At 42.4% G+C, this 14,063-nt stretch overlaps 2 protein-coding genes across 2 annotated transcripts in view; both read left to right on the forward strand.

Moving 5' to 3' along the window:
* The window catches only part of ALKAL2 (ALK and LTK ligand 2), a 156,503-nt gene that overhangs the window by 48,058 nt on the left and 94,382 nt on the right, over positions 1-14,063 (forward strand). The gene's annotated exons all lie outside the window — the stretch shown is intronic.
* The window catches only part of SH3YL1 (SH3 and SYLF domain containing 1), a 38,250-nt gene that overhangs the window by 22,895 nt on the left and 1,292 nt on the right, over positions 1-14,063 (forward strand). The window contains exon 9 of the mRNA XM_081906504.1: positions 6,288-6,344. Within this exon, the coding sequence (XP_081762630.1) occupies positions 6,288-6,344 (57 nt within the window). The remainder of the gene's footprint in view (positions 1-6,287; positions 6,345-14,063) is intronic.

Below are 14,063 nucleotides of genomic sequence, written 5' to 3' on the forward strand. Positions count from 1 at the left end.
AGCAAAAGAACCCGATGCGGGCTGAAGCGCTAAAAAGAGACTTTGAAAGAAGTAAGAAGGGGCATTAATAGACTGTGTGTTTCTAGAAATTGAAAAGAGTGAAGAAGTAAATTTTTTGGTTCATTGTGCTAGAGAATCCTCCTCCTACTGTGAAGAGATGTGGAATTGAAGGGGATAACCGAGTTATTGGACTGCCAGTGTTGTAAAGGAGTACTGTCAGGCTGCTGAAACTTTTTGCTTAACATAAACTGTTGCATTGATGGATACACTATCGCTTTAATACTGTCATTGAAACCTCTCCGTTACCTTGTGGCACTAATTTGAAACAGAACTTTCTGAAAGCCTCCTTTCTGAACTTGGGGACTTCAGTTGAAATAGGAGCTTTGATGGTGGAAAAGAAACTTTCTTTCCTATGAAAACCCCCCCTAGTGGATTTGCGGAGGCATTGAGGTCTGGGAACTGTATCCTATTGGGATTTTTTGTGGTTTAATTGTTTATACTCTGGGCTTGCCTTTCTCATGGATTGAAAGACTATTTGACCTTGAACAGCAGCTGGGGAATGAGTGGCCCAGCGAAAACAAGAGCAGCTAAAGCTAAGGAAGCTTTAGCTGAGGAAGCTAAAGAAAAGAAAAAAGATAAGAGAGCTGGGCAGCTGGTCCAAACAACCTTGATTCATCATCGTAGATCCTCGGTGCCAACTGTGCTGACGGCGCAGGAGGAAGAAGTTGAAACGCCTGCTACAGAAGAAATGGCAGCTGGAGGAACTGATCCAGTCTTGAAACAAATTTTGGAACAACTGGCACTTCTGAATAAGAAGGTGGACGATCAGTCATCTAAAATTGATAGAGCTACATCTACTATCAGCAAGTTAACAGATCAGGTTTCGCAGCACACTCAGGCTATTGAGAAACTGCAAGGAGCTACGGCGGAGAACTACAAACTAGCTGCGGAAGCCAATCAAAAAGCTGAGCAAGCGTGCAAGAAGGTGGAAGAGATCAAAGGGGAAGTAAGACCTTTGAAAAGACAGGTAGGAGAACAGCAAGCCTACCTGTCAATGGTGGAACTGAAAAGTAAGGAATGTAATCTTAGGCTGAGGGCTGTCCCAGAGTTGGAACAGGGCAACCTAGAGAAATTCTTGACGGAGTTGTTTTCTAAATTTTGGGGGGTTGAAGAAGATAAAGATTTCAGGATTGTGACGGCCTTCAGACTGGGAAGATCGGTTAAGAAAGATAAGTCCAGAGACTGTTTGGTTTGTTTGAGAACAAGAGAGGAAAGAGACAAGATATTAGGCCAACATTTTAAAAAATCCTTGGAAGTTGAAGGCAAAAGGGCAGAAATTTATAGAGACATTCCTAAATATTTGTTGGACCTTAGAGCCACATACACAGACTTGGCCAAATTGTTAAGATACAACGCAATCCCTTATAGGTGGGAATTTCCTCAAGGTCTGTCATTCACCTATAGAGGAAAGAAGGTAAGAATTAAAACACAAGAAGACCACCAGAAGTTCCTACACGACAACGAGGAGGACCTCCAAAAGAGAGCTGCAGATTCCTGGCCTCCACCACCGGGATTACCACCAGGATCCATACCATCTGGAGGCGGCCCGGCACCACAGCTTCCGGAAAAGGACGACAAATTAGATACCCAACTGTGATACCCAAGAAGTAGGCCGGGATGTCTCTACAGCTTCTTAGTTGGAATATAAATGGCGGGAATTCTCCAGAAAAACGCAGAAAAGTATTTCATATTTTGAAAAAAGAACAATTGGACATTATTTGCCTGCAAGAAACGCATGTGACAAGACTCCACAGAAAAGTGTTAATCAATAAAAGGTTAGGCCAAGAATTTATTTCATCGGATAAAGTTAAGAAAAGAGGAGTGGTGATTTATGCAAAGGAGAACTTGTCCCCAAAATTTGTATTTAAAGATGAACAGGGCAGAATTTTGGCAATTGAAATCCAGACACAAGGAGAAAAGTTTTTAATTCTAGGAATCTACGCCCCAAATGATGGAAAATCGGAATTTTTTAAGAAGCTGCACGAGATTATGCTGGACTATTTGGACTATAACAACATTATCATGTTGGGAGATATGAACGGTGTCGCCTCAGTGAATATGGATAAGTCACAAAGTGCTAATATAACGAAAGATGGCAGACTACCAAAAACCTTTTTTGAAATGACTGACAATTTGGATTTGATTGACATATGGAGGATCAAGAACCCTCTAGGGAAAGAAGGAACTTTTTTTTCTGAGGCCCATATGACATGGACGCGAATCGACCAAATATGGATAACTAGAGGGCTGGCACCTAAGACCAGAAAAGTGGAAATCTGCCCAAAAACCTGCTCCGACCACAACGCCTTGAGAATGGAATTGAGACTAAATACAACCGGATCGTTCAGATGGAGAATGAATGACGCTTTGTTAAGAGATCAGGAGATTGTTAAGAAGGCCCAAAAAGTTTTAAAGGACTATTTTGAAATAAACTTAAAGACAAATGTGGAAAAAAGAATAATCTGGGACGCAAGCAAAGCAGTTATAAGAGGGTTTCTAATACAACAGAACACGATTAAAAAAAGACTCTGGAATGAAAAGAAGGAGAAGATCTTGGAGAAAATAAGAGAAGGAGAGAGAAAACTGAGATCCAGGCCTAAATCAAAGGAAGTACTGAGAGAAGTGAAGTTTTTCCAGGCACAATATTCGAAACTGATAAATCAAGAGGTGGAATGGAAAATTAAACAAATGAAACAAAGATCCTTTGAATCTGCTAACAAATGTGGAAAATTGTTGGCTTGGCAGTTGAAAAAGAGACAAAAACTTAACACAGTTACAAATCTAGAGATTGAAGGGAGAATGGTTCAGAAACCCGACGAAATTAGAAAGTCCTTCCAGAGATATTTCAAAGAACTTTATTCTCAAAGGCCACAAAAAAGCTCAGAGGTGGACCAATTTGTTATAACTAATGGATTACAAAAAATATCCCAGGAAATGAGAGCAATCCTGAACTGTAATATTACAACTCAAGAAATTGAATGCGCCATTCAGAACCTTCAACTGGGCAAATCTCCGGGACCTGATGGGCTTACTTCCAAATATTATAAGGTACTGAAGGATTCATTGATACAACCATTGCTGGAAGTTTGTAATCAGATTATGGAGGGGAGGAAGGCACCGGAAACGTGGAAAGAAGCTTTCATCACGTTGATCCCAAAACTAGAATCTGAAAAAACTCAACTTAAAAACTACCGTCCTATCTCACTCCTAAATGTGGATTACAAAATTTTTGCAGACATTTTGGCAAGTAGGTTTAAGAAAGTCTTAAATGAAGTGATTCATAAGGACCAAGCAGGCTTTCTCCCTGGTAGGCATTTATTTGACAACACAAGAAACATCATTGACATTTTGGAGTTTTTACAGATTAATTCAAACACAAGAGCGGTGTTGATTTTTATTGATGCGGAGAAGGCCTTTGACAACATTTCTTGGCTGTTTATGAAGAAAAATTTGGAAAGGATGGGAGTAGGGCGGGGGTTTGAAAATGGAATAGAAGCAATTTATTCAGAACAAAAAGCTAAATTGATAGTAAACAACGTGGTGACAGAGGAGTTCAAAATTGAAAAAGGGACATGACAGGGGTGCCCTCTATCTCCTCTGTTGTTTATTTCAGTCCTGGAGGTGCTATTGAACATGATTAGAAATGACCGGTTGACACAGGGAATTGTGGTCGGAGAGAAACAATATAAACTGAAAGCTTTTGCAGATGACTTGGTATTAACATTACAGGAGCCAGCCTCTAGTACTAAAAGAGCGTTAGAATTAATTTCTGACTTTGGTCGGGTGGCGGGATTCAAGCTGAATAAACAAAAAACTAAAGTTTTAGCAAAAAACTTGATAACTACTGAAATAGAGGAGTTCAGAAAAGAAACAGAACTAAATGTGGTCAAAAAAGTAAAGTACCTAGGGGTCCATTTGACCTCCAAAAATTTGAATTTATTTAAGGACAACTATGAGAAATGTTGGTCAGAGATCAAAAGAGATCTGGAAATATGGTCAAGATTAAAACTTTCCTTGCTGGGCAGAATAGCTGCTATAAAGATGAATGTATTGCCGAAAATGCTATTTTTGTTTCAGGCCCTCCAGATCGTGGATAAGGTGGAATGTTTTGGAAAATGGCAGAGGGACTTATCTAAATTCGTCTGGCAGGGCAAAAAGCCCCGAATAAAGTTTAAAATACTAACAGATGCGAAAGAAAGAGGGGGGTTTGCCCTGCCGGACTTGAGGTTATATTATGAAGCTGCAGCCCTCTGCTGGTTGAAGGATTGGATTTTATTGGAGAACACCGATGTCCTTGACCTGGAGGGATTTGATAATGCTTTTGGGTGGCATGCATATTTGTGGTATGACAAGGTTAAAGTTCATAAATTGTTCAAAAACCATATTGTCAGAAGGGCAATTTTCATGGTCTGGTCAAAATATAAAGACTTATTGGAGAGTAAAACTCCGAGGTGGCTCTCACCGATGGAGGCCAAAGCACGTAAAAGACTCAATATGGAGGCCCACTGGCCTAAATATTGGGAAATAATTGAAAAAATTGGAGATAAATGGAGGCTACAGAGTATGGAAAAGTTAAAAAACAAGGTGCGAGATTGGTTGCATTATGCTCAAATCCAGGAAGTTTTTAAAGCAGACAAAAAAGTGGGTTTTCAGGAGGAAAAATCGAAACTAGAAACAGAGTTGCTTGAGCCAAAATCTAAGCTAATTTCGAGAATGTATAACTTGCTGCTTAAATGGAACACACAGGATGAGATTGTCAAATCCTCTATGATAAAGTGGGCACAGGACTTGGGGCATAACATTATGTTTGAAGACTGGGAAAGGTTATGGAACACCGGAATGAAATTCACGGCATGTACTGCCTTGAAGGAAAACATTATGAAAATGATATACCGGTGGTACATGACCCCAGTCAAGCTTGCAAAGATATATCACCTGTCCGATAATAAATGTTGGAAATGTAAGGAAGAGGAAGGGACATTTTTACACCTCTGGTGGACCTGCCCGAAAGTGAAGGCCTTCTGGGAAATGATACATAATGAACTAAAAAAGGTGCTGAGATTCACCTTACCTAAGAAACCGGAGGCCTTCCTTCTGGGCATGGTAGACCAGAGGATGGTCAAGAAAGATAGAACTTTCTTTATGTACGCTACTACAGCAGCGAGGATTTTGTTGGCAAAGCATTGGAAGACACAAAATCTACCCACATTGGAAGAATGGCAGACGCAGCTGATGGACTATATGGAGTTGGCTGAAATGACTGGCAGAATTCGAGACTCGGGAGAAGAAGAAACGGAGGAAGTTTGGGAAAATTTTAAGGACTATTTGAAAAAGCATTATAAGTTGTATGAATGTTAAAAAATGCTCCTTTCTAGGAAGGTATAGCTTCAGTATCGGCAAATTTCTGAATTGATAAATAAGACACTATAAGACAGAAGTGAGATAATGAAATATTTTTATTGTGTGGAAATTAAAAATTAATGCAATTGTACTGAAATGTTTACATCAGATAACACGATAAAATGGAAGATATATTGTTATGTATAAAATAAGTCAACAAATTGCTGAGGTTTTGGTTACACAGGGAATGCAGTGCTCGGGAGATGGGGGGAGTCCATTGGATCTATGGAAGTATGTATTTGAAAGTGGAAATTTGTTTATTAAAAACCTAATAAAATATTTATAAAAAAAAAAAAGAAAAATGTTAAAAATTGGGGGTCGTCTTATACATGGATAGTGCAGAGGTGAGACATGTGATTGTTGACAGCCACGAGCAGGAGATTGTCAGTGGTAATTGGTCAGGTGATTGTTGGCATTGGCAAGGCGTGGTGGTAATTTGCTGCTGCGGCGGCAATTGTGCGGATGATTTGTGACTGCATCAAGGTGTGGTAGTGATTGGCTGCAGCAATTTTGCAGGCAATTGGCGAGTTGGCAGACAACTCTGAGCAATCTCCCCCCATTTCCTTAATTTGGGGTCCCCAAAAATTGGGGTCGTCTTATACACGGGTGTGTGTTATACATGGAAAAATACGGTGTTGTTTTCACTATTATTACGATTTTTGGTCATTATTTGTTCTCTCTTGGTCTGCTTAATTATGACTCCCATTTCTGGAAAAAGCAACTATAGCTTCATGATAATCAAACTGAGACTATTAAAGAAGATACTATCAAAGAAGATATTAAGTGGGCATATTAACTAATAAAATACATTCTGAATTCTTCTGCAGCTGTAAGAACACCGAGTAGACTTTACCCTGAACTTCCCAGCTATTCTGCTGCAGTGGGTGAGTGTTGATATTATAATATTATCATTCATCATCAGTGTCAAAGTAGCATTTGAGAATTCACAAAATCTCTTGACAAGACTGAATCTTGATACTTAACAATCCAAATTGGGCCACTATGTTCTTATTCCAGCCACCTCCTTGAAAGTATACACAAGTTTCCATCTCTCTTTATTTTGGTTCAAATGTTTAGAGAGAGATTTATTTACAATGTACCTAACATGGCTGAATAAAGCTTACAAGATTTGTAGGCCAGATCCAAGGAGCAGGCTAATGTAATGTTGTGTTCATTTCTTGTTGCTGAAAGGTCCTGCATCCAAAAAAAGATAAATTCTTTGCACTGGGTTTTGTTAGATCACCTATCAAGCTACACCAAATTAAGCAATCACGGTTCTTGCTAGTACTTGTTAGGAAGACACTTGAACATTATCCCATCAGTGTTAATGCTCCAAGGGAGATTATCTCCACTTTTGCAGATCTGAGTGAGGAATGGCTATGTGTGCATGTGCATGGCTAGTTCCTGAATGTCTATGCATTCCTGATGCAAAACAGGACTTCACCACATGGAACAGCCTCCTGCACTGCAATGGTAATGTGGTAAAGGGACCCCTGACCATTAGGTCCAGTCGTGGCCGACTCTGGGGTTGCGGCGCTCATCTTGCTTTATTCGCCGAGGGAGCAGGCGTACAGCTTCTGGGTCATGTGGCCAGCATGACTAAGCCACTTCTGGCGAACCAGAGCAGCGCACAGAAATGCCATTTACCTTCCCGCCGGAGTGGTACCTATTTATCTACTTGCACTTTGATGTGCTTTCGAACTGCTAGGTTGGCAGGAGCAGGGACTGAGCAACGGGAGCTCACCCCGTCACGGGGATTCGAACCGCCGACCTTCTGATTGGCAAGCCCTAGGCTCTGTGGTTTAACCCCAGTGCCACCTGCGTCCGGTAATGTAGTAGTTTGTCCTAAAACATAAGAACAAGAAGAGTCTGCTGAAGCAAGCCAATGGCTCATCTTGTTCTCACACCAGATGCCCATGGTGTGACCACAAGCAGGGCACTAGCACAGCAGCACTCTGTCCACCTGCAATTCCCAGTGACTGGTATTCAGAGACATACTGCCTCTTAGCAGTGAAGGCACAACTTAACTATTGTGGCTAGTAACCTTTAACCTCTTTTTAAGCCATCCAAAATGGCGGACATCCCATGGGACCGAGTTCCATAGTTTGACTGCACACTGCCAAAAAAGTACTTTTTAAACTGTCCTTTAATCTTTCAACTTTCAGCTTTGTTGGTGTTCATGAGTTCCAGTGCTATGAAAGAGCGAGAGAAAAATTTCTCCATTTGCTTTCTTCACGCCTTGCATAATTTTTTATAGATTTCTATCATGTCGCCTCTTACTTGACTTATTTTTTTAAAAAAGCCAAATGCTGCAATCTTTCCTCATACAGGAGTTGCTCCACCCCCTTTCCTTTTTTTTAAAAAAAATATTTATATCCCGCCCTCCCCAGCCGAAGCCGGGCTCAGGGCGGCTAACAACAATAAAACAGTACAAAAGTACAGCACAAACAACACTCTAAAATCATTCATTATAAAATTAATTAATTCAAGCCACTGGCAACCATTGGGCCAGAGCTCTGCGAAGATTGCCGAGGGAGGGAGTCAGGCTGTGCCCTGGCCAAAGGCCTGGTGGAACAGCTCTGTCTTGCAGGCCCTGCGGAAAGATGTCAAGTCCCGCAGGGCCCTAGTCTCTTGTGACAGAGAGTTCAACCAGATCGGAGCCACAGCCGAAAAAGCCCTGGCTCTAGTTGAGGCCAGCCTAACTTCTCTGTGGCCTGGGACCTTCAAGATGTTTTTATTTGAGGACCGTAAGTTTCTCTGTGGGGCATACTAGGAGAGGCGGTCCCGTAGGTATGAGGGTCCTAGGCTGTATAGGGCTTTAAAGGTTAAAACCAGCACCTTAAACCTGATCCTGTACTCCACCGGGAGCCAGTGCAGGTGGTATAGCACCGGCTGAATGTGGTCTCGCTGCAGCATTCTGCACCCGCTGGAGTTTCTGGGTCAGTCTCAAGGGCAGCCCCATGTAGAGTGAGTTACAATAATCCAGTCTGGAGGTGACCGTTGCGTGGATCACAGTGGCTAGGTCAGGGCGAGAGAGGTAAGGAGCCAACTGCTTAGCTTGGCGGAGATGGAAAAATGCCGCCTTTGTTATAGCTGCAGTCTGCACCTCCATGCAAAGGGAGGTGTCGAAGATTACACCCAAACTCTTAACAGACGGTGCTGGCACTAATTGCGCCCCCGCAAGAGATGGGAGTTGCCCCCCCAATCCCATAGCGTCCCGTCCCAGCCACAGGACCTCTGTCTTTGAAGGATTTAGCTTCAACCGGCTCCCACGTAACCATCCAACCACAGCTTCCAAACATCTGGTCAGTGTGTCTGGGGCCGAGTCAGGATGGCCATCCATCAACAGATAGAGTTGGGTGTCATCAGCATACTGATGGCAACCCAGCCCAAAACTCCGGACAAGCTGGGCGAGGGGGCGCATAAAGATGTTGAAAAGCATCAGGGAGAGTATCGCACCCTGAGGCACTCCACACACCAAGGAATGGCGCGATGACACTTCCCCCCCCCCCAAGTGCCACCCTCTGTCCCCGACCAGAGAGAAACGAGCGCAGCCATTGAAGGACTGTGCCCTGGATCCCCACATTGGCAAGGCGGTTGTCCAGAAGTTCGTGATCGACCATGTCGAAAGCTGCTGACAGATCTAGAAGAATCAGCAGCCCTGACCCGCCTCGATCCAGCTGTCTACGAAGATCATCTGTTAGGGCAACCAGAGCCGTCTCGGTCACATGATTAATTTTTTGTTGCCTTTTCCTGAAACTTTCTTAACAATCCATAACCTTTTTGAGTTGAGGCAAGCAGAACTGTATTCCGAAGGCGATTGCACCATGGATTTGTATACGACATCAGCTTTTCAGTTATTTTCCTAATAGTCCCTAGCATTGAATTTGCTATTTGGGCTGCAGTCATACATGCACGTATACTAGGAATTAAGAACCACTGAACACCATAGGGCCCACTTATGAGCAAACATGGATAAGACTGCATTGCAATGCTTTGCTGCACATAGCAAGAAAATTGTAACCATTGATTGTTTTCTCAAGGGACTTCAGAAGAGATTATTGTAGATGGCAAGATAGCACTGCTTAGTAGTGAAATGAATATTCGACTATTTCTTTGGTACCAGGAATAATATTGAGCATGCATGTAAACTGTTTGCATGTGTAATGGCTGGTTGTTGTTAACTCATAAAGCAAGACTTGAAGTATTTTTTCTTTTTAAGCAGGGACGGGAGATGTCTGCAATGGCAGCAAGAGCCTAGGCTGAGTTGCAGCGTGTAATGGTCTCTACAGAGAAACCTTTAGCAGATTATAAACTGTAAAAAGCAGCAAATGAGATCAGGGTTAACTAATGGATATTTGTATGAACAGATCTTTAAGCAAGAGAATAATGTGTTTCTGTAAATTCGTAAGCCACGGTGACGTACAAGACTTTGGAAACATTAGAGTGAATTCTCTCTCCCTTTTAAAAGGTTTAAGGCAGGCTAGTCCTTTTTTTTAGTGGTTCTCTTTCTCTAGTCAGGCTTGTAGCTTATTTCCATCTAAAATAAACATCCATCTAGCAGCTTACCTCCCTCTGTTGTTATAAACTGTCTTAATGCTCATCATTAAACAGGAAATCCCAGGAAACAATTCCTATTTTTGAAATTGCTCTGCTATTATAATATTATTTCTGGCACTTTTGTGCCATCATTTTAAATCGAACATCTTTTTTTGGCTTATACTGTCATGAAGCGAGCAAAAATAGAGAGAGAGAGAATACTATGTGCAATTCTGATTGTATGGGAGGGGGACTCCATCTCCTGCTGCTGAGCCAGCTGATTACAAAGGCACATAAAGATTGAGGTCAGTGCATGCTAGGACTAGAAAATTGAGGTCTTTGTTTTATGTGTGTTTTGGGTCAATGCCATTTTGTTAAAAACTAACTTGAGTAATAGGCAGCCACTAAGAGCGTCTACCTTTTTAGTATCCTTAACATGGCAACTATGCCATTTGCACAGAGGAAACAAATAATATTTAGCGTACAATGGAGGTTTTTTGGCAGTAATTAAAGGCTGAATTTTTTTTAAAAAAAGTTAAGCCTTCTCCATCCAATAGCACCCCAGGCTTGAGGCAAGGAACAAAGGCATATAATTCATTTTGCTTTTTGGAAAGAACTTGTAAGAAGAATCAATCTATACAAAATCCAGTTGTATTTAGTTTCTCCAGGCTATAATAGGCACATGGGTTTTAAACAGGGCATGTCGTAGGAACAGAGAGAGCCTGGTTTTATAGGGCTAGCTTCTTAACCAAATGAATCATGCTACCAAAGTAGAAAGCCACCGGGTCTCCTGATGTGGATCTGAAATGTGCCACTGAAAAGCAGACTCAAAGTAGGAGACTCGGATCAGATGTGAGCACACTGCCTTGACAAATGGTGCAAAAAACACCCGTCTCCCCTAATGTCTTCGTTTTCTTCCTCTGCCTTTTTGAGAAACAACCCTAATTTTAGTTTCAAAACTTGATTCCATACCTTGGTATCTAACAGAGTGGTGGATAATTCACTGCCCGTAAGCAAACTTTTGCAATCTGGGAGAGTTGGTCTAATAGCCCCTTGTTGCAGGCTATTATTGTGGAGCGAATATCCTGTGGGAGACGATCTGAGCATTATATTACCACCCCTACAGCCTTCCCCCCGGCCCTCTGACGGAGGGGGAAGCGTGATTAGAGATTATGACAGAGATCGGTTATGGCAGACGCTGTAAGACTTTCCCAGTACAGACAGCAATAAAAAAATGATACTTTTGTATATGAATTGGATTAATAGCCATGGAGTTGCCAGGTCACCGTTGCTGGCCGTTTAAACCTCTCTCCCAACATCTGTTTCGTAAGAGGGTAAAGGGAGAGAAATGTGGTCTTTGACAAAGCTTATGTTTTGGGTTTACTATAGGTCACTTCTCAACGTAAGCAGGCTTTATCAGCATTTGTTGTAGTGTGGCGTGCGGCGCAGGAAAATGTCTGTGGCATGCATAGGAGCCTCAGAACACCGTTTTCCCTAAATAATGCTGCATTGCTTGAAACAGAGGCAAAGTGTTCTTACCAAAGCTGGATGAGTAATAATGGATAGAGAAAGGGCACCTCTCACTTCTAGTTCTTGGCTCTCACCATCATTTCTTAGTAAATAAATGCATGAAGATATGTTAAACTGAGCCAACCCATTGTGCAGAGCAAGACACAAAAATTTAGGCATGTCTCCTTAATAGAAACGATGGAATGGGTAAATGGCAGTGTTGGTGCTTTGAGCCTCTCCCTTAATAATAGATGCCTTTCCCTCAAAACTGATTAGTGCGAATTTTGCTTCTTTCGCAACCATACCCCTTCTCTGCAACGATTCTCCGTAAGTCATGTGCAATCTTGCCCTACTGCAGAGCTGCATTAAAAGAGTAATCTACAAGAGTGTAAAGGTAAAGGTACCCCTGACCGTTAGGTCCAGTCGCAGACGACTTTGGGGTTACAGTGCTCATCTCGCTCTATAGGCCGAGGGAGCCGGCGTTTGTTTGCAGACAGCTTCCGGGTCATGTGGCCAGCATGACTAAGCCACTTCTGGCAAAACCAAAGCAGCGCATGGAAACGCCGTTTACCTTCCCACTGGAGGGGTACCTATTTATCTACTTGCATTTTGAGGTGCTTTAAAACTGTTAGGTTGGCAGGAGCTGGGACCGAGCAATGGGAGCTCACCCCGCCGCGGGGATTCGAACCGCTGACCTTCCGATCGGCAAGCCCTAGGCTCTGTGGCTTAGACCACAGCGCCACCCGCAACGGGCAAGCAAATGATGGTGTACGCGTCTTTCTCAGGAAACAGTAGGCTTTTAAAGCTCTGGGTAGCTCTCTGTTTTGTAAGTGCAGGGCTCTCAATTAGAATTCAGCAGTAGTTGCAAAAATCTGGTAACTATCTCCACCCTTGATGGAAGTGAAGTAAAATATGAAAACTCTCCCCTATGTTGTTTCATGAAGGGGTGTCCATGAATACCTGTGGGATAGTAGAGCTGGCTCCCCCCCTTTTCTCACACACTTGCACATACATGGATGCAAGGAAGCCTGTGTGCCTGCACACAAACGCACCACACAGTTTCTCCAGCTCCGCCTCTGCGTGTCTAATGGGCACGGTTGAGAACGTGCACAGTCATAGTTCCTGGTTGCATGGGAAATTCTCTCTCTGCCTTGGCTCCCACTGCATGAGGAACATGAACTCAGATGATGGTTTTTCCCCCTTCTCAACAGCCTTAATGCTCACATTGGTGTGGTTGTCTCTGGTTGGCCACTGTGGAAAGGGAGTGCTGGACCTTGGCATCATTCAGCAGGGCTTTTTTGTATGGATCCAAGCCCAGAAATTGGTTTTTTCCACAAAGTGCCCAAGGCAGCAAACAGAGCAACAGTCATTTAGGATTGCCACATAACACAACAAGCTGATCTGCTGAGCTTCCTGCTCCTATAAAACTAAGCTACAAGTGCCTTAATGTTGAACGGATTAGCCATTCTTGAGCAAGCACCTTGGCCAGTTTTCCAGGATAAAAATTTGCTAGATGTGTTGAAGGCCTTCCCACCCCCCTCCCAGGAACTTTCTCAGTAGCAAACATCTTCCTCCATTCTACATGGATATAGCATAACAAAAACACAAGACAAGATTATCATCAGATGTTTGGTCTACGAGTTTGCTATTAACAGATGAACAGGGCTCAATAGCGTTTTCGTCATTTGAATGTAGCACTGTAGCACCATCTTGTGTAGATTGAGCATTTTTTTAATCTTTTTGAAATACAGTTGCAATGTAACAGCTTACGTAACAACTACATGGCCTTGTTTCCCACAAACCTTCCTTAAAATACTCTAAAGGCAAACAGATCATTGTTGTGTATTTTCAAAAGGCTGGAATGCTGCCAACAAGAGTTGTCCAGAGATGCTGCTTTTGTAAATTTCTTAAATATAAACAGATGCCACACACAACCAGCTATAGGTTTACCAAGTCTAGTTTGGAATTGAAGGTGCACAATTCTTTGGCTAATTTGCCCTGTAAGTTTGCAGTATTTTATTTAGTTTTTGCCTTCACTCTGGCTTCCTCAACTGTAAGGTAAAGTGCGTGTAAGCTCTCGTATGAGCAAAATGGGTTAAATATCTTCTCTCTTCCAAGCTGTGAAGAAAACCTCGCAGCTTACTTGCACACCAATTAAAAAATATTTTGGTTATGCTTGAGCTGGTAGATAGCTCAGATCTAAGTTCCTGCAGGACTTTAGATTTCAACTTTCTGTGCTTCAATGTGGTTTTTCTTTTTTTCCCTTACTGTTTAGCCCCTTTTGCCTGCAACACAAGTAGGAACTGCCCAAACCATTCAACACCAACATTTTCCTCTTTTAGATGTTGAGTCTGCCAATAGGAGGTGCCTTGAATATTTTGTTCACAGGAAGTATTTTGATAGACAAATGTTGCTAGATCTTGAGAATGCAAGAAGAGCCTTATAGTGTTGGTTCAGACCAAAGGTCCACCTTGCCCAGAGATAGCCAGCCAAATACAAGAGGGGAATGAAGAAAATGGGCCGCCTTCCTCTTGTAGTTGTTGTTCAGATAGCCA

This window comes from Podarcis melisellensis (genome assembly GCF_964234715.1).
Source record: "Podarcis melisellensis genome assembly, chromosome: 3".
Classification (NCBI taxonomy): domain Eukaryota; kingdom Metazoa; phylum Chordata; class Lepidosauria; order Squamata; family Lacertidae; genus Podarcis; species Podarcis melisellensis.